This window comes from Thermobia domestica, chromosome 11, assembly GCF_964235325.1.
Source record: "Thermobia domestica chromosome 11, izTheDome1.hap1.1, whole genome shotgun sequence".
Taxonomy (NCBI): Eukaryota; Metazoa; Arthropoda; class Insecta; order Zygentoma; family Lepismatidae; genus Thermobia; species Thermobia domestica.
The window spans coordinates 132,263,869-132,291,452 of NC_137464.1; the positions used below are offsets into that span (position 1 = coordinate 132,263,869).

General features: G+C 36.6%; 1 protein-coding gene across 4 annotated transcripts in view; it reads right to left on the minus strand.

The window, feature by feature from the left end:
- The window catches only part of wdb (serine/threonine-protein phosphatase regulatory subunit widerborst), a 426,118-nt gene that overhangs the window by 61,182 nt on the left and 337,352 nt on the right, over positions 1-27,584 (minus strand). For all 4 annotated transcript variants that reach the window (XM_081731142.1, XM_081731143.1, XM_081731140.1 and 1 more), the window contains one exon: positions 6,232-6,351. In XM_081731142.1, the coding sequence (XP_081587268.1) occupies positions 6,232-6,351 (120 nt within the window). The remainder of the gene's footprint in view (positions 1-6,231; positions 6,352-27,584) is intronic.

Sequence of the window (27,584 nt, forward strand, 5' to 3'; positions counted from 1 at the left end):
TTCAGGATCTGCACTATTTGTAGCTTGTACCATGCACTTTAAGAAACTATGCAGTACGGAGAAAGCCTCACAAACACTATAATATTAAAAGACGTTGTTGGAAGTGTTCGCCATTGACGTCAATACAAAGATGGCACCGGCGAAGCACGGCTTGTCTGGTAGGCGCAAATCCATGTGGCATATCACTAACGGTCCCAGCAGCGGCATTGATGCGAGCAACGAGTTCCTCAGCACTTTCCACGGTGGTGTCATACACAAGCCGTTTCATTTCTCCCCACAAAAAGAAATCCACTGGTGTGAGGTCGGGTGACCGAGGTGGCCACGGATGAGGTTCACCCCTGCCAATCCAGTGATCACCAAAAATGTTGAGTACGGCCCTGGTTTCCCGGTCAAAATGTGCGGAGGCAGCGTCGTGCCGAAACCAAATACGTTGTCTATCTGCAAGCGGCACGTCTTCTAAAAGTTCTGGCAATACGTCCTGAAGGAACACACGATAATTCCCACCATTCAAGATAGTAGCCAAAATGTACGGGCCTATCAAATGGTCACCTACGACTCCACACCACACATTCACTGCAAACCTGTGTTGATGATGGCGCACAAGTATTGCGTGGGGATTGTCCATATCCCAGACGCGACTCTCGTGGCTATTCAAGATGCCATCTCTAGAAAACATTGACTCATCCGTCTACAACACTGTTGTTGGAAAATCTGGAATGGTATGTGTTTGTTGCAGATACCATTGACAAAAATCCATCCGCTTGGGAAAGTCCGTAGGTAGTATGTGCTGCACCTTCTGCAATTTGTATGGGTACAAACCCTCTTCCTGAAGAACGCAGAACGCATTAGTATGATGGGCTTGTCTCGGCTGAGCAATAGCACGTGTGCCAGTGTCAGTATCGTCCCATATCGCATCCAACACCTCCTCTTCAAATTGCACAGTGCGCACAGTGCGAGGTTTTCCACAATCCCACTTACGAGGTAGTAGCGAGCCAGTTTCACGGAGTCGAGCATCAAATCGTGCAAAAAGTGTATGTGCTGGTAGCTGCCTATTTGGAAAGCGTTTTTGATACACACGGCGTGCTTGACGGCTGTTTTGGTGTGCCTCCCCGTAGATGAGATGCATATCGGCGAGCTCGTGGGTAGAGTATTCCGCCATTATCCTGTTCCAGAGCTGATGAACACGGGAGGGGGGAAAATTGCGTCCCAGTGACAAATGACAACTATTTTGATTCGCACCCACGTAATGTCACATAGGTGTTCACGCACAAACCCAAAAGAAACACCGAAATACGCACTGACGGTAGAATACTCCTTGGCGCAATTCAACGACACACACAAGCCAGACTAAACTCAGAACAACAAAATGAAGGACGTACAAGACGATCAACTGTCGACTAAAAACAGTTGCTGGGTGTATTCACCAACGCTAATACGTCACAGCAGACATAGGTACACTTCCCATGCCTCTAGTGGCGCTTTCTGTATTACATAGCTGAAATCGTTATCAATCTATTCTGACTACATAGCGTCATTTTCATATGTAGTTCTTCTAACATCCTATTATGATTATTATGATTATGTTTAGTTTTATTATTATTATTATTTGCCTTTGTGGTCGTCCCTTTCATGGTAGCAATTTCACACTAAGCTGTCACTGAGTCGTACGGAACCATCAGAAAGGATGGCTTTTACAGAGCTTTCAGACTTTTTTTTGTTTTGATTTGTTTCTCATGTCGTTTTATTTTCCATTTGTATGGTGTTCAAGCAGTAGTGATACATGTGCCAAATTGGTTCATTTTCCTCTTTGTCCTGGTATGTGCAGTGTGTGCAAGATACGAATTTCTGGAGGTATTTTCGTATATTTCGAGTACGTCATATTACCCAGAAAACGGAGGGCAATATACAAGTTTGCTACTTTCACGTTCTATCAGAATTTGAACCATGAATTTAGAGATTTCTTTCCATATGTGTCGAGTGAGAGACATCTTAGAAAAGAGGAGACATTGATACATTCATGTTCTAGTTACAGTTTACCAGAAAGTGCACCAGATGTAATAGCAGAATTTAGAACGTTAGTTTCCTATTTTTCCCCACGGGGGACGGTTTCTCAGCGGCAGTGGGATATGTTAACACTTCTCCATTAGTTACATGTCGATATCAACATACACATTTGCCACATTTCAATAGCGATCATGCGATCCCACTAGTGACGTTCCTTTAGTTTCCCCAGTTTCCTTGTGAGTCCCCTTGTACAATTTCAACTTGGCTTCAGTTGTTGCATCCGTATTAGTATGCAACCATGGACATATTGCATCGGTTTGAGGGAATATTATTGGTGAATTGGCAATGGTTTTCATGTTCTTGTTGTATTCCTTACATTTTCGAAGCTTTGGATTCACGTTTACTGAGTATGATTGCATTTCTGGACATTTTTCCTAACGTGTTTCCACACAAGTGAATCACCATGCTTCATCTGTTGTGCTCTACCGACACTCCAGATGTCTTTCTAGAGCATTTGAGTACTAATTCGCTACACTTAATACTCAGGACGTCACTGTTGGCCGATATCCGTACCTGGCGATTATGCAAGCACACACAACGGGCATGAAGGTGTCCGCCATTTTGTATTTGTTCCAGATATCGACTTGATGCAAACGCATTATTGTTGCCTGGTAGAAACTCTATCAATTCATATCATTTAGAGCAATTTTCATTTGGCATATTTTCCGGGACTCCCTGCGTTCTTTAGGGAATCCCTTGCGCGTGCATGGTAGGATTATGAAACATGCAAAATTCACATGTAACACTTATTTTGCAACACCCGATATATATAAAACGCCTTTGCAATAAGCTTTTATCATTTAGCGACACTTGCATGGCAATACCTTCAAACTGAGGCTATCAGATATCTTAGAAAACACAAAAATGGGAAATTTCGTTTTTGAATTTTCACTAGTATCTCCTGAAGTTATTGAAATATCGGAGATGACTTTTGTCATTAGGTAGTATTAATACCTATACTAATTGGTGGGATGGTTATGTTATCTCTATAATCTACAGATCGCTCTTCCAACTTGTCAGTTGTAGCACAGCAGAGTCCCGCAAACTCAACCAAATGTGGACTGAAAAGGTGAAGAGCTAACGAAAATACCGGAATATCATCATTATCATCATCATTGGTATTCTGCCTTTATTGGCAGGTCACTTGCCGCAGCTGAGAAGCTTCCATGCTCCACGGTCCTCCGCTAACTTCTTCGTCATCGCGTATGATCTTCCTGTTTTTATACATCCATTAATTGTAGTCTCCTTCGCCCCCTCCCTCTCTTTCCCGCCACCATACCCTCTAGGACGTCCCTCATGATACAATCTCTTTTTAGGCAATGTCCCAACCAGTTTCTCTTCCTCTTCCTAATAATATCTAAAAGTGTTCTTTTCTCACCCACCATTTCTAACACACTCTCATTGTTTTCCGCTCGACCCAACTAATTCTTTCCATTCTTCTCCACACCCATATTTCGAAACCTTCCAGTCGATTTTCATCACCTTTACGTAATGTCCACGTTTCCGCCCCATACAGTACAACACTCCACACGAAGCATTTTATGAGTCTTTTTCTCAACTCTTTATTCAAGGTCCCACAAAACAGACTTTTCTTCCTCCTAAAGGCTTCTTTCGCCATTCCTATCCTTGCTTTTATTTCACGTTCGCACTTCATGTTATTAATAAGAATATACCCAGATATCGAAAACTATTCACTTGTTCTATTTTCTCTCCTCCTACTTTTATATTTGACACAGACCCCTTCGTTCCAATCACCATAGCTTTTGTCTTTCTAACATTTATTTTCATCCCATATTCTTCAAAGCTCTTTCTCATTTTTTCTAACATTTTATTGATTTTCTTTTCAGATTCAGCAACAAGCGCCATGTCGTCTGCAAATCTTATGTATCTAATCATTCTACCTCCTACCGAAATGCCATCATCATCATGTAAACTCTTTTTCACTATCTCTTCTAGATAGACATTAAATAGTGTTGGCGAGAGGCAGCATCCTTGTCGTACTCCCCTTCCAATTGCACTCTCTTCCGTCAGTTCTTCCCCTATCCTAACGCTTACTTGTTGGTTCATATATATATGTTACGGAATATAGTGTGCGTTATTCACAACTTATAATATTCTAATGCATATTAATCTAATGAAAGTTGTATGGGGAATGGGGCGAAGAACAAAATACCACGCAAAGAACAAAACCTGTCACCAAATTCGTTAGCACTTCTAAGAATTACAAGGTCTGTCTTGAAAGTAAAGTCAGTGAATTTATTGTGACGCGACTGTAATTTATTGAGCGTGGTCTAACCGATTGAAACTGGCAGTGGGGGAACCAAGCTAAGCAGCGCTCCGTCGCTCAGTGTGCTCTGAGTATCCGGAGAGTGACGATAGGCTTGTCCGTGAGGGTTGTTTATTGATCTTGTGCAATTGAAAATGCAGCGCTCGTTAGAACAAAGATTTGCGATCAAGTTTTGCGTGAATCTTGGCAAGACCGCTACGGAAACTGTTTCGGTTTCACAAGGCCTTTTTGGAAGACTAGGAAGAGATCGACGACGAGGATCGCGTTGGACGGGAATTCACGACCACCACAACTGACACGCGAGTGAGGGAACTGTTGAGCTCACACCGACGATTAAGTGTTCGTTTAATGGCCGACATATTAAACATTCCGAAAACTGAAGTTCATGAAATCGTCACAAACCATATTGGCATCCGGAAGGTGTGCGCAAAAATGGTCCCAAAAGTGCTCACTGACGACCATAAGTCACTTTTGGGACCATTTTTGCGCACACCTTTTGCATGCCGATATGCACCTTAAGCCATTTTTGCTTGGGGGTGTCTAGCATTAATTAAGAATAAATCATAAACAAGTAGATTCAAAAGAATTAATTATATGGGCGATCTACGAAAGAACGAAAGAAGTAAGTTAGTAGGTAAGTAAGTTAATTTAGTTATCTCAGACGTGTGTTTCGCTTGCATTTTTACATCCAATAACTGTTTCATTTACGGAGTATTAGCTTTTACGAAGAAAACCCTTCGAAGAGTATCCTTACTAATTTGTGCTTTAAATCAGTGATGGCCCAATAGTGGCTAGTGAATAAAAATACAAAAAGTGTATTAACTGTTCCTTTTCATAACTATGCGTACAGTACAGTAACAGAACAGTATAGCTGGTCATCATAATATACATGAATTGAGACTTGAGAATATTGTCTTTAAATTTTTGGTTTAAGATAAGACGTTGGAGCCAGGCTGATTTTTAGTAGATAAAAAAGGACAGAAAAAGAAAAATGCAGATTTCAAATGGTTACTTTCAAATGTTCATACTCAGAAACATCAAACCAGAAGCAGGATATTCATAAAGAAGATTTAGAAAACATAACATATGTACACTCATGTCCAAAATGATTGTCGCATATCTATAACTGTCTTCTTGTAACAATATAATTTGATAATGATTTCGCAGGGTACTTTTAATACTAATACTATGTGTATAATCGGGAAATGTATATTTGTGGTAATTTTCAGAGGAAAAGAATTATAAATGCGAAAATTAGAATGAGTAAAACAAAATGTTGCTAAATTGACAAGAAAATTTGATTTTCGTTTTATTGTTCTTATTTACTGCTTTTTTGACATGAAATTTTCCACATACATGTCTTTGCCGATTATACACATACTAACATTATAAGAAATACCGGGCAAATTCGTTACCAAATTATGTTCCTACAACAACATATTTATAGACATGCGACAATAATTTTGAACATGAGTGTACATTCAGCGAATCGTTGCCTAAAGGGGAATGCTCCCTACCTTCACTATAGCTTTTACTTTGTCCTGGTCCCCAACGCGTTTTAAATCGATACACGCACAGTAGACACACATAATAATAGAAAGATGAACCACCAAGGGTCATACCTATAAACAAGTTATAGGTGTTTGAAAAACTTTAGTTGTTGACTTGTAGCAAGAACTTCTAGGTGTCAATATTTGCGGAAGATGAGTTCATTCATAAGGGATCGGGTGGGGATCGAGCAGCATGTCTACTTGTATACATCCAATATTCCTAGAACAACTGCAGATATCAACCTTAAGCAAAATATCTTTATAGTGATACAATTATGCTGCAAACAACTTAGTCTTCAAGAAATTACGTATAATTTAAATTATATTTACCTGAAAATGAGGACTGGAAACACATTTCGCTATTTGCCTGAAGAGAGGTTCTTGGATTTTAGCGAACTGTGATGGTTCAATAACATCTAAAATTTCTTCTACTTCTCCCAGAAACATTACCTAAAAATATTCACAAAACTGAGTACGAATTCATATATACTGATATAAAAAAGGGAATATTTATACTAGGAATAAGCATAACATACTTTTATTCAAATGTTTTGTTGTAACATACTATATTCCACTTTAGTGTAATGTTAATTTTCTAAGACTGCTTATACTAATCACACCAGTAGTATATGTCAATTATAAGAGGCGCCCAGTATCAAAATCTGCCACATCTATTTAGCTTAGCTTCGAGTAATTTTGCAAAACCTGCAGTGATTCTCCATATAGATATGTACGAAGTCCCATATTTGAACTAGGTCTTTAGTATGATATACTAAGCTTTTAAACAAAATACTGTTTCCATGGAATTCCTTTAGATCAAACATCCTTTAGAACAAACGATATATAACTCAATTTCTGTATTAAAAAAAAAAAAAAAAAAAAAAAAAAAAAAAAAAAAAGATTTGGCGGCTTTTGATACTAGGTGACTCATATAAGGAATTTCAACAACATAGATTATTCTATTTTTTTCTTGTACTGAACTTCCTCCATGAAGGGCTTAAGCCGACTAGTGACGATTTTCAAGATTAGGGATGTATAGTCAGGACACCACACGCTGAAACCCGTTGCTTCTTTTATTCAAGTGGTGTATGACTCACTGTCAACAATATGTGGTTTCTCCAGGATTCACCAAGCCAAGTACTTAATGTACCTTTGAATTCTTTTTCATATTTATTTGATTTTTATAATTTTTCATCACATGTCTATGATGTGCTTAGCATCTGTGTTTGGTTAAATATCAGTTATTAAATTAGGAAACACGTAAACTATCCGTAACATATTTTTTCATCGCTTTATCCTTGCTGGTTTATCAGGTCCTGTGAAATCATCTAGAAAAACTCAGAAATTTAAGAAAAAAATGAAATCTTTGAGTTCTACGTCCCACGGTTATGCCGGTTAGGCTAAAGGAGACGGTGATGATGAGTAATGAATGAAATGGTGGAATGAAGAAAGTGGGAGGAAACGGGAGAACCCCGAGAAAACCCACGCACATGGTGTTTGTCCACCACAAAGTTCACTCGGCGGGGGCTGGGATCGAACCCGGGACCCCAAGCACCAGAGGTGAACGCTCTACCACTGAGCCACCGTGGCCCCCAGAAATTTAAGAATTTGAAAACCTGTCACTTCAAAACGAATAAATATATTAATTGGAGTTAAATTCCAAACGAGGAAAAGATGTTAGTAAAATACATATGCATCAAAATATGAGTCCTGAGTTCTGCAAAGGATGGTAGTAATTCTCAGCAATTCAATAGATAAACGACAGCCACGGTTTTCTTGAAGAAATGAACAATATGGCACATAATCATGATTTATTGCATCCGTTCATCGGCTATGTAACAAAATTGGACATGACAGTTTTAAATATATTCGAAGAGTGTTCAAAAAGAAACCGAACTTCTGATATAACATCTTTATTGGTCATTGTACAACATTTTAAGCACTGTCTCCCTCAAAATAGTCTTTTCTATTGGCAATACATCATTCCCAACTTTTGTTCTATTTTTGGAAAGCCTTCTGGAATGCACTTCCTGGGATGGAGAACAAGTCTCTTGTCGCATTGTCCTGAATCTCCTCTCTGGTTTACAATCGACCACAATCCTTTTAAATGATTTTAAGTTTGGAAATCAGGCAACAGTCTGCTGGGGTTAGGTCCGGATGATATATTGGACGTGGCACAAGGGGAATCTGTTTTGTCAGATACCAGCGGGCGAGGAGCAAAGCGTGTGTAGGAATACTGACATGGTGCTTCATCCAAGTTTGATTTTGCGACACCCGCCCTACAGCCCTGACCTTTCACCTTGTGACTTTCACATCTTTGGGCTTTTAAAGAAAGCATTGAAAGGTCAGAGATTTCAGTCTGACGCTGAGGTTCACGACGTTGTGTGTGATTGGTTTGATACTCAGCCGTCCAAATTTTACATGGACGGCATTTGTAAGTTAGTGACTTGTAATTGGACAAGTGTTTCATCGCTCATGGTGACTTCTTCTGAACAATATTTTTACTGCACGCTAACCATAGACGACTCTAGATAGTGTAAAAGTTTCCGCTCAAAATAAAATTTATTTCACGAATTATGACCATTGAACGGATTTCAGTTGATCGCCCCTTATATTACGATTTACCAAATCAAAGGCGTTTGTTAGATCTAAAAATATTCCTTTACATAATTCTCTCTTATTCAATACTTTCTACAGGTTTCAAGAAAATGAAAAATGGCTGTTTTAGTGGATTCACTTTTCACGAAACCATGTTGTGCGCTGGATAAAATAGAGCATTTAGAAATGAAATCCATTAGCCAATTGAAAATTATATTCTCTAGAATTTTTTCTATTAACTTATGGGTAGCAATGACATCGATCTATAGTTTTCTATTTCATTGCGTTTACCTATTTATGTAACGGTTTTAGTAATTTTAAGTTAATCAGGAAAAGTTTCTATGGCGAGTGAAATATTTGACGATAATATAATGGTTTAATTAAATATCTGTAACAGATTTTCATTAAATTGTTAGATATTTCATCAATATCAATTGAATTCGATTTTTTTTTATTTGTTTTATTATGATGATTATTTCACTCTCTGTTACTGGTTTTAAGAATAGAGATTACAGACATTTTAAATGTTCAGTTCCATTAAGTTAGTTCTAGTAGTTTCTTTGTTTTTAATAAGAGTTTGACATTTGCGAGTTATTGAATGATGTTGCTATGTCCTGAAGATTTGTCTATTCACGCCCTCATAAATTAGCTACTTATATGGGTATACTCAAAGAAATAGATAGTTTCCATTTCCAATATGTTCAGAAACATTGCCCGCGTTCAAGGGTAAGAACTTCGTAAGATACTACACGACAGGTGAAGATTGGTTGTGGTTTGTGTGTTTCCCTTGAAGCAAGGCTACGTACAACGAGCTGTGTACCTTTTGTATCCCTTCCTTTCTGCCCCTGGCTGTGTTTGCGATTTTTTTTCTTTTTATATATTTTACATTGGATTTGTCTTAAACAGCATTATCATTGAATCACTTCTTCAAGTGGTTACGAAATATGTTAACACAAGAAACTATATTTAACGAATTATAGGAAATAATAAAGCTGCTCTTTTCTTGTATGATTGAAGAGACGAATGCTTTGAGTTTCGTATTTTGATACGTCTGGATGGAATCTTCGTTGAAAACTTCGATTTGCTTTCCTTTAAATTCTCTGTCTTTCTTATTCACGTAAGTCCAATAATGATATTAACCAAAGTTAGGTCACTGACCGTTAGCTAATTAAACGGAATGTATGTTGTTTTCTTTTTATTATGTCCAGGAAAAAAAACATACACACAGAGAAAAACACGACCCTTACCAGCTTCCACTTCATTTGCCGAGGAGGATGATGATGATGATGATGATGATGAGGAGGAGGAGGAGGAGGAGGAGGAGGATGATGATGATGATAATGATGATGATGATGATTAGTAGTAGTAGTAGTAGTAGTAGTAGTAGTAGTAGTAGTAGTAGTAGTAGTAGTAAATACTAAGCGATAGTTGTACGAATTGAATGCTGAAATAGGATCGTAAGTTTTAGAACAACGAACCTACTAATGACCTTCCCACAGGGAGTCGAATCTACAAGCATATGGACATAAAGCATGGGCTCGAAATGGCTACAGACACATGATTTTAGTGTTGATTTCGTTAGGAATATTGGTCACTGACATTACGAATGTGTGAAACCTTTCAAGTAGTATCATAAATAAAATACCTACCGATACACAAGATTCAGATTGTTACCCAATAAATTTAAAAGAATTATATAGGGAAAATTTTAATCCGTTGCAGGGATATATACCCCTAATACAGAAAAGAAAAAAGGTGTTTATAGCAGTTTCCTTACAAATCATTTTACTAAATAAAAAAATAATAAAAGTTGTCCTTTCTTCCTTTTGCCCTTCAGCTTGAGTAGCATTTTATGTAATGTTCTTGGGCAGCAAATGTCTTTAAACACGCTTATTAATAATAATAATAATAATAATAATAATAATAATAATAATAATAATAATAATAATAATAATAAAAATAAAAATTGTGCCATAAAACACACTTCACGTGATCTCTCTGTTTCTGTTCGAAGTTTGTACACCTTGTCTCAAAAAGGTTGAGCGCATTCTTTGAAAATTTTTGCCTTAAAACACCAATAAAGTCCAACTTCGGGTATCTTCGGAAAAAAGTAAACCAGGTTCGAACCTCCAAGCCAGCCTTTGCAATCGGAAAAAAGTTTACAGATGTCTTTTTCTTCTTTTAAATATAATAAGACTTGTTATCAAGTGTAGAAAAAAAGCAACATTGATTGAAATATTCAATGATACAATATTTCGAAACCTTGTATTAATATCAGCACATGCTTGTTTGTCATTTAGCTCTCCATACGTAATGGAACATATAGATATGTAAACGAATTTTCCATATGTAAAAGGATGCTCAAAGTTAAGACATAGAACATAATTATCGCCTGAGTACTGAAATAATAGTCAAAGTAGAACAAAAACAGCGTTTGTAGTGGATATGAATGTCTTAATTTTCTTGAGAACCGTTATACATCGCTAGAAGCATGTTTCTAGAAGTCCTTGTGTTAGCTCACTGGTAAGCTGTCGGATTTCAAATCATAAGGTAGTGAGTTCGATTCCCATCTGGGTCAATGCTCTTTTAAAAATTATATTTTCCGCAATGCATGAAAAATTATATAAAATAATGACATGAAATACATCAGTTGTATATATATATAACATAATCATTGCAGAATATAGTAATAATTATGTTTAAAATATAACATCTGAAATAGGTAGGTGTTCACAGTAGCTCGGTATTATATATATGATAATGTTAAATACAAGTTAAGAAACTCGTTCAATGGCAATAAATAAATCATGTAGTGTATTTATTTGCAGGTATTTGTCATATAGAGGGTAATTCTCAACATTCATAATACAGCATGTCATTTATGTTTTTGAAAAATTATTCGATGCATAAACAGAGGGTTTAAACAGAGAATCCAAAGTCGCAACGCTCGCAAGAAATTCATGAACCCCAAAGGTCACGTGAGCAGACTGGAATTGTCCTTATGAAGCATGCCACAGTAGAAAGTCTTTACATAGATTTTCAATTCAATTCCTGATACGTGCTTTTGCAATGTGGAAGTGGTGATGCCTTGAGTAGCTCTCTCTTGCTCGCTCACTCACTCTCTATTTATACAGAATATAAAAGTGGATGTATGTGTGTGTTTCAACATAATTCTGATATATATAGCGCAATTTTAACTATATTTCTTACAGTCTGGTAAAGAGTACTGTCGGGATACATGTCAAAAATGCTAGAAACGGGTCGATATTAGTATCGAATTCATAGCTTCGTGGTCGCTTAGGTGAATAGTTCTACTTTCAATTCCAGTCCAATTAAGCTCCCATTAGCATCCAGGGTGGTTACGTAGCGACATAAAAATATCGAAATCAACCGATATTAGAATCGACAGCGCCGCTAAGAGTGTCCATTTCCCATTAGTCTACATTAATCCACATTTCACATTAGTCCCATTGCCTAGAGGGCAACATATTTGCAGAGTGCAAAGTTGAAAAATTGAATAATATTTTAATTTTTTCCGTATGAAAAAGTTAAAAATCAAGAGCAAATATACTATTTCATGAACAATCCTCTTTTACTATTCTAATATGTTTAATAATAGCGTAAGAAATCTAAAAATAATTCAGAATATGTTTCACATTTGTCATTTTTTGTTACGTAGTTCTAGCTGTAGCATGTAGTGAGTGGTATTTAACTGTAATAAATTCACTAATTAAGCATATTCGAATTAAGTTTTATTTTTAAGCTAGGGATGAAGGGGTGGAGAAATATGTAGTTATTGAGGGCGCCGAGAGAAAAAGTGCGTAGGGGCGCCGAGCTTTTAAATGCAACACTGGTCGCTAAATTAATTGGTAAAAATTTTAATGTCATTTAAGACCAAATTTAGTCCTAACGGTGGCAGTTTCCGTTTGCTCTCCTAGGAGAAATGAAAGGGGCTGACATCAAAATTATAAAAAAAGACCGACATTAGTGTCGAATCCATAATTTTCGGGGTAGATTAGATAAAGAGTGGCACTCCAGGTTCTTAATTATATAGAAAATTAGTTTTTCTTTCTTTTTTACGTTGGTCTACTTTTCCTTGATTTGAGACTTTCAAATTGCATCCTATTTTCTACTGAAATGTGCCTGTAAGGCAACAAAGAAATAATTATATATGATGAATTTAAATTCATTTTAATTCGGAAGATGAGATACGCTTTGCCATTATATATCGTAAAGGTCAGATCCAGCAGTATTGTAACAGAGAGGTGCTTGAGCCATTGACGGTAGAAATTCAAACTCCGATAAGTGATAATTTCACAGTCTTGTTTTATTACAAGTGTAGCCTCTTTAGTCACCGGAGAAGAGGACGTGGATCATGGGTCAGAGTTGATGTCGATGGGTGTTGGTGGGTCGGAGTTGGTCACAATGGTTCAGAGTGGTTCATAGTTGGTGGTGGGTCAGAGTGGATCACGATGGATGATGGGTCAGAGTGGGCCAATGGGTCATTTGGGTGGTGGGTGATAGTGGGTCATGGATCAAATTTTCATTGACTCACACCATCTCTGGTTAAAATTTTACTAAAGGTAAGAGGCACCGAAGATGCATGTCGGCTATTATGCTCAAATTTTCACATAGATAGTACCCCACCAGAAAGCAACAAATCTGAAACGATTTACGGTATCACCTCCTAGAACTCGAGATGTAGGGGTTTGTCTGATTGGCTAAATTAAGACGTCAATGATTTATCCCTCAACAAGCAAGCTTTTTATTGTTTCCGTGGGGAAGTCAGAAGAACACGTGCTTAGTAACTGAAATATTGATAGTTCGCGTCCACCCCGGGGTATTTGTTTTGTGTTTTTTTTTTTTTTTTGACTCACCTAAATATAAACAAATCACACACATAGGCATTTTAACATATTTTGGGAGAATAATTTTGTGGTTCGTTGTCGTTTCATCGCGTCTCTGCCGCTGGTAGTAAAGTTTTCAAAATGGAACTGGGGCCACCGCGGATTGTCGCTGCGGGACCACCAATTTTTGGCGAGAGGTCAATAGTTGACCATCTGTAGTCCACCGACGCTTACAGCTTAGGGTAATGAACGATGTCTTTGCCTTGTAGACTTCATGACTACCGACGTCGGCAGTCAACTAGCTTTTAGTATTCCTTTACTAACCATCTATTTCATGTTTATACACGGTGTTGTAATAATAATAATAATAATAATAATAATAATAATAATAATAATAATAATAATAATAATAATAAATATTATTATTATTATTTGTAGTTAGAGATGCAAGGGCTCGGAAAAAAACTGGCTTTTTTGGAAAAAACTCGTTTTTTTCTGCTTCGCTTTTTTGCTTGGGATTTTTTTTTTTGAAAATTTTGCTTTAAACTGATAATGCAGACTGTTTTGCTTCTCTACAGCAACAACAACAACAAGCTCATTTAATTAGTAGTTGATGCAGATAATAATATGAAACCTCGAAAATAAACCATGAATTTCAAAAAGATTTTTTAAAATTCTTATCATATTTACATTGTGAATTCCAAAGGATTAACCAATATACAGGGTGTCCGAGAAGTCCTTCCTTGATTACAGAAATTGATAACTCAGGCTAGAAATAAGATAGAAATATGAAACTGGTGTTGAATTGTTTACAAACTATAAAAGTTTTGGTCACATCAGTACACTTCCACATGAGCACCCTTGGTAGCACGTAGCACATCTAGGCGATATTCAATTTCCATCCACACATTAGCCAACATCACTGGAGGGATCGATGCAACGACTGTGGTTATTCGTTGCTGCAGGGTTTCAAGATTTGGTACACGTGTTCGGTAGACCTCATCCTTGACATAACCCCATAAAAAGAAGTCTAATGGGGTTATGTCAGGAGAGCGTGGAGGCCACGCTGTTGGTCCATTACGACCAATCCATCGCCCAGGAAATGTCCTATCGAGATAGGCACGGACGTCCAAACCCCAATGAGGTGGTGCACCGTCTTGCTGAAAAACGACATCGGGGCGATACTGAAGCAGCTGAGGAACAGCATACAGTTGCAACATATCCAGGTGCACTGCAGATGTGATGGTATCCTCAGCGAAGAAGAATGGCCCGATAATTCGATCGTGCAATAACGCGCACCAAACATTCACCTTTGGACTGCCTCTGGTGAACTCCCTGACCTCCCTGGGGGGTTCTGAACCCCAAATGCGTACATTATGGCGATTCACTACTCCACTGACAAAGAATGTCGCTTCGTCGGAAAAGGCAATTCGTCTGAGATAACCATTATCGTCCTCAATACGTGATAGCATTTCGACCGCAAAGTCATATCGACGTGTGCCGTCGTCGGGCAACAAGGCCTAAACGAGTTGCACTTTGTAAGCACGAAACAATAAACGTTTGTGTAAAATGTCATGGATAGAGCTTTTTGGCATCTGTAATTCACGTGAGGCCCTGCGCACCGATTTCTTAGGACTTCTCAGAAAAGACTGCCGCACAGCCTCCACCGTGTCTGCTGAGGTTCTTGGTCGACCAGACCTCGGAAGGTCAGCAACCGACCCTGTGTTCTTGAACTTCTCATACCAGGCTTTAATGCTCTTGACATCAGGTGGAGTCCTCCCAAATGTTGTCTGGAACTGTCTCTGCACCGTGGTTGGTGATCGTGTCTCATAATACCACAGGACACACTGTGCCTTCTCCTGGTTGGTTGGCATGGCTTCTTGGGCTTCTTACTTACGTACTACAAACCTAAAACAAAAAAAAATTGAGACTTGGTAAAACAGAACAAACCTAACACAGACAAAAACTTTTATAGTTTGTAAACAATTCAACACCAGTTTCATATTTCTATCTTATTTCTAGCCTGAGTTATCAATTTCTGTAATCAGGGAAGGACTTCTCGGACACCCTGTATGTGTTTTAACCTCTTATATACAATAAGTAATTAAAAAAATGATACACAAATAAATAGCAAAATTGTATGTAGTATTTTTACTTCAAAATATCACACACCCTCTTTTTGAAGCAAAATAAAGAAAAACATGAGAGAAATCTGCACATCAAGAGCTTCGTTTCGAGTGGTTCTGTACATTCTTGAAATTTTTCAGTTAAGTTTTAACTTTCATATACATTGTATGAATATTTCGAACAAATTTTTCACTGATTGATCAGATACGTAATAATCTGTTACCTCTTATCAGGTGCTTTGGATCTACAAAATCGATAAAGCTCCAAATTCTGTAATGCACTGACTGTTCCTTAAGCTTGTTCAGAATCGGGAAAGTACCGAATTTTCTGTTCATGGATCATATACGTAATAGACGGTTCATCTGAGCGTATGGTTCCCTAGGCTGCAGAATATATAACCACCATCACGGTTTACTCAGTCCTGAAGGTTTCCAAATTTTTAACAAGAAAATACATATCGTTACGAAACTGTTTTTTTTTTTTAACAAAAAAGAAAAACTATGGAATACATTTAAAAAGAGTGGAAGAATCAATCGCTGTTCCAATTCACAAGAAGAACAACAAAATTGATTGTAACAATTATCGAGGCATTTCTCTCAACATTCTATTAATAAGATTGACCCCATACGCAAATGAAATTATTGGAGATTATCAGTGTGGATTTAGTCGAAATCGGCCAGATATTTACCATTCGATAAATATTCGAAAAGAAATGGGAATATATTACCCAGTACATCAACTGTTTATTGATTTTAGAAAGTCTTACAACTCGGTTAGGAGGGAAACACTGTACATTCTTACAGAATTTGGGATATCGAAAAAGCTAGATTTTTTAAGTGTTTAAATGAGTCCCAGAGTAAAGTCCGAGTAGAAAAATGCGAGCTTCCACGTCGAGATTGGCCTGAAACAAGAATATGCGTTATCGCCGTTATTATTCAGCTTTGTTCCGGAGTACGTTATAAGAAAAATCAAAGATAGGAACCAGGGCCTAGAGTTGAAGGTATTAACCAGGTTATGGTGTATGCTGATGATGTAAATTTGGATTAACCAATCTGTCGAAAGAAATGTGCAGTCGAAAGAAATGCAGAGGGCTTATTAAACGCTTGTAGGGACATGAGTAAATGCAGAGAAATCTAAATACAAGAAGTTTACAAGGATCGTAATACGGCAAATTATGAATGCGTTAAAATATCAATTAATACTTTCGACACAGTGGATGCTTTCAAATATCTTGGATCAGTATTACCAGGCAAAAATCATACCCACAAAGAAATTAAATGTCGACTGAAATCAGGAAATTCTTGTTATTATTCAGTTCAAAATATTTTGTCGCCGCGAATTCTGTCAAGGAATTTAAAGTTTAAAATATATAAAATGATAATCATGCCTGTTATGTTTTATGGTTGTGAAACATGGTCGCTTACGCTGAGGGAAGAACGCAGACTGAAATTATTTGAGAATAAAATTCTGAGACGAATATTTGGACTTAAAAGGAACGGGAATGGGGAATGGCGAAAACTTCATAAGGAGAAACTACATAATGTATACGGTTTACCAAACATCGTTAGAGTCATTAAGTCTAGGAGGCTCAGGTGAGCAGGTCATGTAGCCAGAATGGAAGAAAGTAGGAACACTTTCAAAGTTTTAACTGGAAATCCAATCAGGAAACGTACATTAGGTAAAAATAGATCCAGATGGGAGGACAATATTAAGATGGATCTAGCAGAAATAGGAATACAGAATAGAAACTGGATCGAAATGGATAAGGACATAAGTCAATGGAGAGCTTTTATGGCCATAGAGAAAGATGGAGAGAGAACACATTTAAGTTAAGCACAACTGCACAACAAACATGAGTGAGTGGTTAGCTTTCGCGCTTCTATCGTGAAGTCCGGGTTCAACCCCATATTCGACCATTTTAACAAAAGTTTTTCTTAATTCCATCTGTGAATGTAGAGATAGTGCGTGTACTGTGAGTCCTAGCCGACTTCCTTTCTAATCGTTTTTAAATATTTGTTATTACTAATTACCAACGGTGATGGATTTGCGAAGAGGGTTAGGGTGGGGATGTCTTTCGGATTGAAGCCTATACCTCGAAATTACGGAATTTCTAAAATAAATTAAATATTAGCTTTGCCTTTACTCATTAACTTCAAGCTGTCCTCAAATAATAATAATAATAATAAAAAAATTAGGAATTTTTAGAAAAATTAAGCATTAATAAGAAAAAACCCTCCCAAAATACTTTTCTAAATCCGCCATTGATTATCAGTATAAAATGGTCTTCAAGGTTGTATCTGGAAGATTATAGCTAAATATACAAACGAAACGAAATATTTTTTATGCCTGTACTCATAAACTTAAGCTCCTCTTAAATAAAAGTTAGGAATTTTTAGAAAAAACAAACATTATTCAGAAAACCCCTCCCAAATATTTTTCTAAATCCGATACTGAATATTTCTTTCAAATGGTATTCAAGGTTGTGTCCGGAAGATTATTGTTAAATCATTGCACAGCTACAGTAACGGAAATGTGGAAGTACGCTCTGACAGATATATTGAAAAACGTACGCTCTGATGGATATATTGACAAACAAGTTTAATTATGTGCTAGAAGCTAGAGTACTAAGCTTTAAGAAGTGAAACACGGATGACTAAAAAGAAATGATGTAAAGAAGAAAAAAATGTCGATAATTCAGAATTAAAATAAAGTTAAATAGCTTCTAAAATTGCCCTCAAACACTACGTACTTTATGTTTACTTTAATTCATAAACCATGTGCTCCATCCATCATGATGCTGAATTCCAAAGCGAAATATGGCATTTAGGTCATGGAATCTTATTTAACTTTAGAGTATACTATAAGAAAGCTATTTAAACAGAAAAATCATGAAAATGAAAAAAGCCAAAATTTCCAAAATTCTCGTTTTTTTCTCAAAAAAGCCGGCTTCTTATGTGCAAAAACCATCGATTCAAAAAAGCCGGCTTTTTTGCATCTCTATTTGTAGTAATAGTAGTATAATTGATAATAGAATCATTATATTGTCTATGTATTGTCTAGGTAGGACTACACACAGGATTTGGCTCGTTTTGGTTCGACTCGACTCTAATCCGAGTCGAGTTGGAGGAATTTTTTTCGCGCCGAGTCCTAGAGTACAACTCAAAGATGTCTGTTTTGAGTCGAGTCGAGTTTCAAAGAAAAGTCGCTCGTGCCCATCCCTACTAATGAGAACTTAATCGGAGTTAAGCGAAATCGAAAGATACACTATTTATCTAAGCGACCTCGAAAACTATGAATTCGACACTGATACCGATCATTTTCTAGCAATCTTTTATATGTATCCCCCTCCCATTCACCATAGGTAACCCGACAGCACTCTTTTTCAGACTATAAGAAATGTGTGAGTATACGACGATGTCTCCGTACATATGAGTGAGGTCGACAGACTAGCTGCAAAGCGCCACCATGGTTGGCACGAAGCTCAATACAATTTTCAAAAGTAAACCCTGCCTTTCCTTGATTTTGAGCATATTTTATTACGTTTTTCCTTCTATTTTATACATGTGCACATGCACTTTCCTAACATGAGTAACACACTTCCTCCGAAATTTGTGCCCCCTTTTTTCGGCGCCCGGCATTGACAGTGGATACAGTAATTGTAATATCTATATTCCCAACGACGAAGGTGCTGGTTCAACTCCTTCATTAACGTATCTGATCTAAGCCCACAACTTCTTGACCAAATAATAGAATGATCATGCTACAAGTCTTTGCAACTGGTTTTCTGTAACGAAGACTTGGACAAGTTCTGCCTGATGAGGAGAGAAGAATATTTTGGTCTGGTATCTGCTGCTTTAAAAGTAATAATTCCATTTGCTACATCGTACTTGTGCGAAAGTTTTTTTCATGGCAAACATTAAAAAAAAAAAGGACAAGAAATCGCTTATCAGTTTAAAATGGCTTCATAATGTTCGTCAAGAAGATTGAACCGGGCATTGCTGCACTAGTGACATTACACCATGCTTAGGTATCTCATTAGGTTTCAATTTTAATTGTATTTCAATGTGCAGGTTTTGTTGCATGTGTATTTTTCTTGTATTTCTATATACAGTTTTCATTAGTTTCATATCATACCTCTTTCATTTAAATTCATTTTTAAACAACTCTGCACCCTTTGAAAATGTTCAGTAGACTTATTTTTTATTGTTCTTTACAGTATTATAAAAAATAAAAGTATGCCTATCAGAACAAAATTCAAAATATTTAAAAATAATTTCCAGTATTAGATTCTAACTATATTTATCTCTTCCGCTTATCTTCGCGACGCCCTAAGGGCCACGACTCCCAGGTTAAGAAACCCTGCTCTAGGCATACATGAGTTATGTTGGAACATACATACATACACTTTTATATGTATAAATGCAGATAAGGGAGAGTTGAGAGAGAGCGATTAAGGTATTACCGCTCTCAATCTCTTCACTTTACTTTTGCGATTCGTGAATTTCTTACGTGACAGTTTGGGGCTAGCTAGTTTTTTTCTTGAACCACGATCCGATTTTCGATATGCTCTACCTAAATGCTGTAATACGAATATTGAGAATTTACCTGCGTATGAAAATAGCTGCAAATAAATACATTACATAACTTATTTATTGCTATTACACGATTTTCTTAATTTGTATTTAATCTGAATACCACTCATTCTAGCTTAGAGATGTGAGTCGGGTAACTACCCAGTGGGTAGGTAAATAAAAAATGGGTATTTACCCCTTTTGTATTTACCTACCCAAAAAATGGGTACTTTCCGAAAGTTCAATTATTTTGAAGTTTTAAGAATTGTTAACCATACCGATGACCTTTTCTAATATTTTGGGTCTGTCGAGCGTGTTTTCTCATTCATTCACTATAAATATGCAAAATAATAATCAATTGACCCCGTTCATGTGCGGTGCCGGTTTGCAGACAATTTTGACCATGGCCCACCCGCGATACAATTTTGGATATTATATGTTATTCTAGGTTACAACGACATCTAGAACCCATTATATATAAATATATATATATACCTATGAAATTCTTCGAGAAAAATAAAGAGGAGTTCAAAATATTGAATCGAGTGGTCTGAAAGAGGGAAATGGTGGGGATGAGCTGTTAAAATTTTCAGATGAAGCCTTCGTGTACACCTATACATGCATGTAAATTTGAACAACATCGATCATTCCAATCTTGAGAAATAATTAACTTTTCCGAGTTTACGTCATTGCTCACGAACAAATCAGAGTCAGAGTTGAAACATGAGAAATTAAGGCGTGCCTGGGAGTACCTACATTAGCACCCTCTTGTTGTCTCAAGATTGATCTCGGGCTATTTTACTATACTTATCCACCTATGCCCTTTCTTCACCAAGGTGTGAATGGCTTTTAAACTTGGATTAGTTTCGCCAAGACGTAAACAATTAAGAAATCGTGGTATAATTACAAGCCTTAGGTTGTCCAAACATAGAAATCATATATAAACCCTCTTTGTTAAATCCTTGGGAGACAGCCTCAGTTTTAAATGAAAAGTCTGCGATACGCCGCCGATTTTCAAGAACCATATCAAGTTATTGTGTATTTTCATTTGAGAACAGTTGTTTTGAGACTCCTTCAATCCAACAATTTTTCCCGAAATGTGTAATTTTGAAATTTTAAAATTCTCAGAAATGTTTCATCGACAACTCAGACAACCGTCATACGAATAAAAGATAAACGAAAGCTGGATCATGTATCTAAAGCATTACATATCATAGGCTACAACTAATTGAATAAAGACGACCGAAATTATCAAAATCTATCCGAGTCGAACATTATGGAGGTTCAAGTTAATCATGAAAATATGGTATCTTATGTCTACTAGTTTCCAACTTAAAAGAACATTTTGGAGTAATTTTACTGAAGGGAGAAAGTAAGTTTGATATAGTACGTATAGTCGCATTTATTATACGAAAAAAATACATCAACTTCCATAAAATATACAGACTTTTCTTGACTTTTTATGGCTTCTTAGGTTGAACGTTACTATTTCGGATTTTTGATAGAATCTTAATACTGATGTTTCTTAAAACAAATGCCGACGTATGGAACCTTAATGAAGTCTTATAGGAAGTGTTGAAGGAAAACATTGCCAAAGCGATCTTCGTTAGTGGATGTCCCCTGTCACTTGTTGATCACCCTTTGTGGATTGAATTTTTTAAAAAGAAAATTCGTCCTTCGTATTCTCTCCCATCAAGGTATCGCCTGGCTCGAGTTACTGGGATGCTCAACACAGTGAAATGCAAGGGGAAGTTAAAATGAAGTTAGAGGAATCAAGAAACCTATATGTACAGTGTGACGGTTGGAGTAACTTAACAAATGAATTTATCAGTTATTTCGTCATTTTAAAGCCTGAACCTGTTTTGGTTGATTTCGCGTTATCGAAAGAAAATAAACACGATGCACATTACTTGTCTGAAGAGATTATGAATGTTCTGTAAAAACATAACCCTGAAAAACTTTTAATAATCATAGAAGACAACTCGTCCAACATGAGAGCAGCTTTTAAATTAGTGAAACAGAAGTATCCTAGTATAGTATCATTGGATTGTCTTGCTCATCTTCTCCATTTGCTTTGTTCTGGCATCATCGGATGTCCATCGGTAAAGACATTACTGGGAAGTGTAATTGATGTTGTTAAAACAATCAAACATAGCCATCACCTGCAAGCACTATTTACACAAAACTCAAGGGAGAAAAGGGTTACAATTTTGTTAAAGTTACCTGGAAAAACAAGATGGGGAAACCATTTACAATGTTTCCAAAGTGTGCTTGTCAATAAAACTGGGCTTCAGACGCTCGCGTGAGTGAGGAATCGTCATTACCTTCAGAAATCAAGAAAATACTTCTTGATGATGTATTCTGGATTTGTATTGAAAACCTTGTAGCCATTTTGAAACCTATAGTGGATTTGATTAATTGCTTCGAGTAAAATGAGGATCAGATAGACACTTTGCAAAATTCCAGAGCCTTCATCTAACTCTGACAGAACAGTTACCATCATCAATCCTTTCGAAAACAGAAGAGCAATCAATAATGGAAAAATTTAAACAAAGAAGTGAACCCGGCTTGGGTCCAATTCATCTGGCTGCAGATCTCAATTCCACTTTTCACAGGTGGAAATTGACCGGTGAGGAATTGCTGGATGGAGTAAATTTCGTTTGTGAAGTTGGAAAACAAATGAGATTGAATTCTGTTTTACTGAGATCACATTTGATTGACTATAGGGACAGGGAAGGAAATTGGGCAAGGAACTTTTTGTGGGACGGAGTGGAACAAATGAGCTCACTACTTTGGTGGAGAGGGTTTTGAGGCATCACTGAATTAGGTGATGTCGCCATTCGAATTCTTTGTGCTCCGGTTACATCTGCTGCCACAGAAAGAACTCTCCCTACAGTTAGTAAAACAATAAATCGTTTATCATTGGAGAGGACAGGAAAACTAACATATCCTTGTTATAACCGGAAACTTTTAAATAAGAGATTGCCTGAAGTTTCACGGATGCAACACTCAGGACCAAGATCATCAAGGAACAAGTCACCAGCTGTTGGCATGGAACAGAACAAAACACCAGAGACATTGGAAGAGGATACAGAGAAAAGGGTGACAGAAGGAAATGAAGAAGCGAGTAATAGTGATGTTGATATTGAAGAATTATGTGATGATTCCGACTCTGATCTTATGGTTGATTCTGAGTAGGACGGTAAAATTTGTGGTCGTTTTATAGTACTCCAAATATGGTACAGGTTAATTGCTGTTCTATATTGAATATTTTAAAGTATAAATATGACTGAGTTACTATACAGCTTAATGTTGTTTATCACATCAATATTTTAAATATTTTATTCCAACAGATTCTTTCACAAAGCATTATTGTGTGTTAAACTCCATTTAGTGAACACTTCTAAAAATCAGGAATTAGTTACTTAAGTGTTTTACGAAATGTTACTCCTTATTTTATGGATAATTTTCTTTCAACGGCATATTTAGTAAATAATTTAATTGACCAATTTATTAAATTTAATTACCTTGATTATTCTACAACTTTTGTAATCCGTAAATGTGTAATTTTTTTAAAGTTTCTAAGTATTTTCAAGGTTATTAGTTACTAAAGTCGAGTTTCTTTGCTATGATATAACTATATCAACAACTTCGTTGTTACAGTGTAGTTTCTTAAACAGATTAATTTAGTAAGTCCGTAAACCAAGTGTAAAAAAAAAAAAAAAAAAAAACTTATTGGTCAAATTCTTTACATATTCTACTATTCTGTAAATCTCATTGCCTATAGATAAAATACCAAAAATAACATTATTTTGCATGAAGAAAGTAACCAGTCGTATCTGTAATATCAATTCAGTTTTTTAATTATTAAAAAGGTTGTTTTCATCATTAGTATGCAAACATTTTAAAGGTAATGTTAACAATATATATGTATAATAAAACTGTTGTAAACTTTAGATCTTTAAAATAGGAAAGTAATTATTGATAATTCATTTTCCGCCATTAATAAATTTGGTAAACCAAAAGGAAACGCATTTCTTTAGTAATAAAGATCCTGCTGTTACTTAAACAGTTAGTGTGTTGATCGGTGATTTGAAAAACTGGAGAATGTATTGTAAGATAAAAGAAGATGAAACAGATTGAGAAAAATGGAGAAAGTTTCATGAGAGGCGAACCTAAGGAAGAACTTAAATTCCGTGTCATTAATACAAGGAGCTGCTGGCACGCAGAATACTTAATAATAGTGTATGACTGGTTTGGTGACAATTGACTTCACTTTCTTTAGTCATCGTTACGTTCTATCATAAATTTTAAATTTTCGTGTTGGTTTGATCCACTACCAAATTCTACCGCGTAATTGATTGGACGCCTCAGGGGCACACTAAGGTAATAATTAATAGGGTAGAATGGATAATTATTTTCCACCAAGGGTAATAGAAGGGAATTTAGTGTAAGTAGAAAGAAAATTATGGTGAGTAGGTAGGAAATCCGACTGTATTACTTAATGAGTATCAAATTCATTCTTTAATTACTAGAAAAAATGATTAATTAGGTGGTTATTTAATGTTCCTGTTGCAGGTGATACAAATGACAATTATATTTTTCATTGACAACGATAAAATCCATTCATTTCTAATTGAAACATAAAATACCTACTAAAATACCCATTTTGGGTAAATACCCGGGTATTTACCCACTGAAATAAATACCCAGGTATTTTACATCCCTATTCTAGCTTTGGAACTTCTTGTATAAATTAACAGACAAATTCTGACCAAAGCATATATTGCCTAATAAATAATAGCGTTACAGTTTCGGCAAATTAACGTTGCCTTCATCCGACACATTATGAAATACAATTTATAAGATTACAGCTTATATACTTCTTAAAATGAGAGGTCATTCCATGAACCAATCATATTCGTCCTTTCCTTTAACAAATTTTAATTAATAGATATGCAACTTTTAATGATCAACTTTCACTTAAGAGCTAAACTTTTGATTGGCACACCTGTGTATGAATAACTTTATAGGGGAAACAGGATATATGATATGAGTTATATAGGGGAAACAGGATATATGATATGAGTTATATAGGGGAAACAGGATATATGATATGAGTTATATAGGGGAAACAGGAAAGAGGTTACAAGAAAGGATTAAACAGCACAGGGACGACGTTCGATTGAAGATAGATAGTAACGCTATATATAAACATGTAAGGGAGACAGGACATGAAATAGACTGGGAAGGCGTAGAGGGGCTGGAAAAGGAGAAAAGAAGCATTATAAGAAAATGGAAAGAGGTAGAATGGATAAGAAAGGAAGGAAGCGAGAAACTTATGAATTGGAATAGCGGACTAAATATACATGATGTATGGAGAAAGATATTGGATAAAACAAAGAAGAAAGAAGAGGTAAAAACAGGTGTATTGAACAGCGGATAGACAATTAAAAGTTTATGTTTTCCAAAATAGAAAGTTATTCATACACAGGTGTGCCAATTAAAAGTTTAGCTCTTAAGTGAAAGTTGATCATTAAAAGTTGCATATCTATTAATTAGACATTGTTAAAGGAAAGGACGAATATGACTGGTTCATGGAATGACCTACTCTCATTTTAAGTATATAAGCTGTAATCTTATAAATTGTATTTCATAATGTGTCTGATGAAGGCAAAGTTAATTTGCCGAAACTGTAACGCTATTATTTATTAGGCAATATATGCTTTGGTCAGAATTTGTCTGTTAATTTGTATTTAATATTCACATATAACATACCGACGTTCTGTGAATACCTTAAATGTTATATTTTAAAGATAAGAATTGCTTATGTCGTGAAATGATATGAATATATATACAACTGATGAATTGTAATGTAACTATTTTACATAATTTTCATGCATTGAGGAAAGTAGAATATCATAAAAGAATCTCACCTGAACGGGTATCGAACTCACGATTTAAACGCTCGGGGGTGTACCACTGAGCTAACATGACCGCTTTTCGGAAGCTGTCTCTGAAATATAACTGAGCTCATACGTAAATGCTCTTTTCCGTATGGAAATCACAATGACGAAACAAGAGTGTGAATATATAGTTTCGAAATATTGTATCATTAAGTATTACAATCGATTTTACTTTTTTTCTACACTTAATACCATTTCAACATGTCTTATATTTAACAGAAGGAAAAACATATCTGCACATTTTTTCCCCGATTGCTAAGGTTGGCTTGGAGGTTTGAACCAGCAGCTTCAGTTTACTGTTTTCAGAAGATACCCGAAGTTGGACTTCGAAAGTGTTCGTCTCAATACAGCTATTATTATATCGCTCAATCTGTTTGGTATATGGTATATGTTTTTATACGTGTAAAGTCAGTATAACAATTCATTCTTTAAACAGCTTTTCGTATGTATTAATATTCCTTTATAAAAACTGTTTTTAATATTATTATTACGGCGCACCATTTTCAGATTTTTTTCGCGAGTCGTTGACCAAGTCATTCCCTTCAATAGGCGTGTCGTGCAAGTAACCAACCACACGTCAGGTACTAGCTTTTACCTATTGCTTCCTGCTCACAGCTCACAACATTGGTAACTATGGATAGACGTACAGCAGTAATTACTTTATGGGAGTTGGAAGGCTATTCTGCAACTGCAGCTAGCAGGCGAATAGGTGTCCCGGCCTCTACAGGAAGGGGATGGATTCGGGAATATGGTGCTACACGTCAGACTGGTAATTTACGATCTCCTGGTCGTCCGCATGTGTCAACTGAAGCCGAAGATGCGAGATTAGTAAACGAAGCCCGGTTAGACCCACTAAGGACGTCTAGACAGCTAAGGGAAGCTTTTCTCTTTCCTGGTAGTAAGCATACAGCTCTGCGAAGGCTTCGTCATGCTGGGTTACGTGGCCGTGTTGCTGCCGTGAAGGAAAAACTCTTAGACGACCACAAAATTTACCGTCTCGCGTTTGCACAGGCGAATGTGGGTCGCAATTGGGAAAACGTAGTTTTCTCAGATGAATCCATATTCACAACATCAAATGAGGGACGCCGTTTTGTGTATCGTCCGAGAGGCACCCGATATGACCCTGGATATGTGGCTGCTTGAAATCGCAGTGGTCATGTATTTATTTCATGTTGGGGTTGGATTTCCAGTCGCGGAGCAGGACAGCTTCACAGAATTGAAGGACATCTGGACAGTGCTCAGTACTTAGACATTATGAGTAATATCATGGTGCCATCTATATGAGTATTTCAGCCTGATGGTGTAATTCAGTTCCAGCAAGACCAGTCGCCAATACATACTTCCCGTGTGGTTCAGGAATGGTTCGCAGGGCAGACTGAGATTGATTTAATTGACTGGCCGCCTCGTGGAGCAGACCTCAATCCCATGGAAAATATGTGGGCAGAAGTGAAGCGTACTCTAAGGGACAGTTGGCCTGAGGCAGATTCACCAAGAACTCAGGATGACCTGTGGCATCTTGTTTCCGAAGCATGGCTGGAGGTAGGAGAAGGAGATAGATTTGTCACCCATTTAAT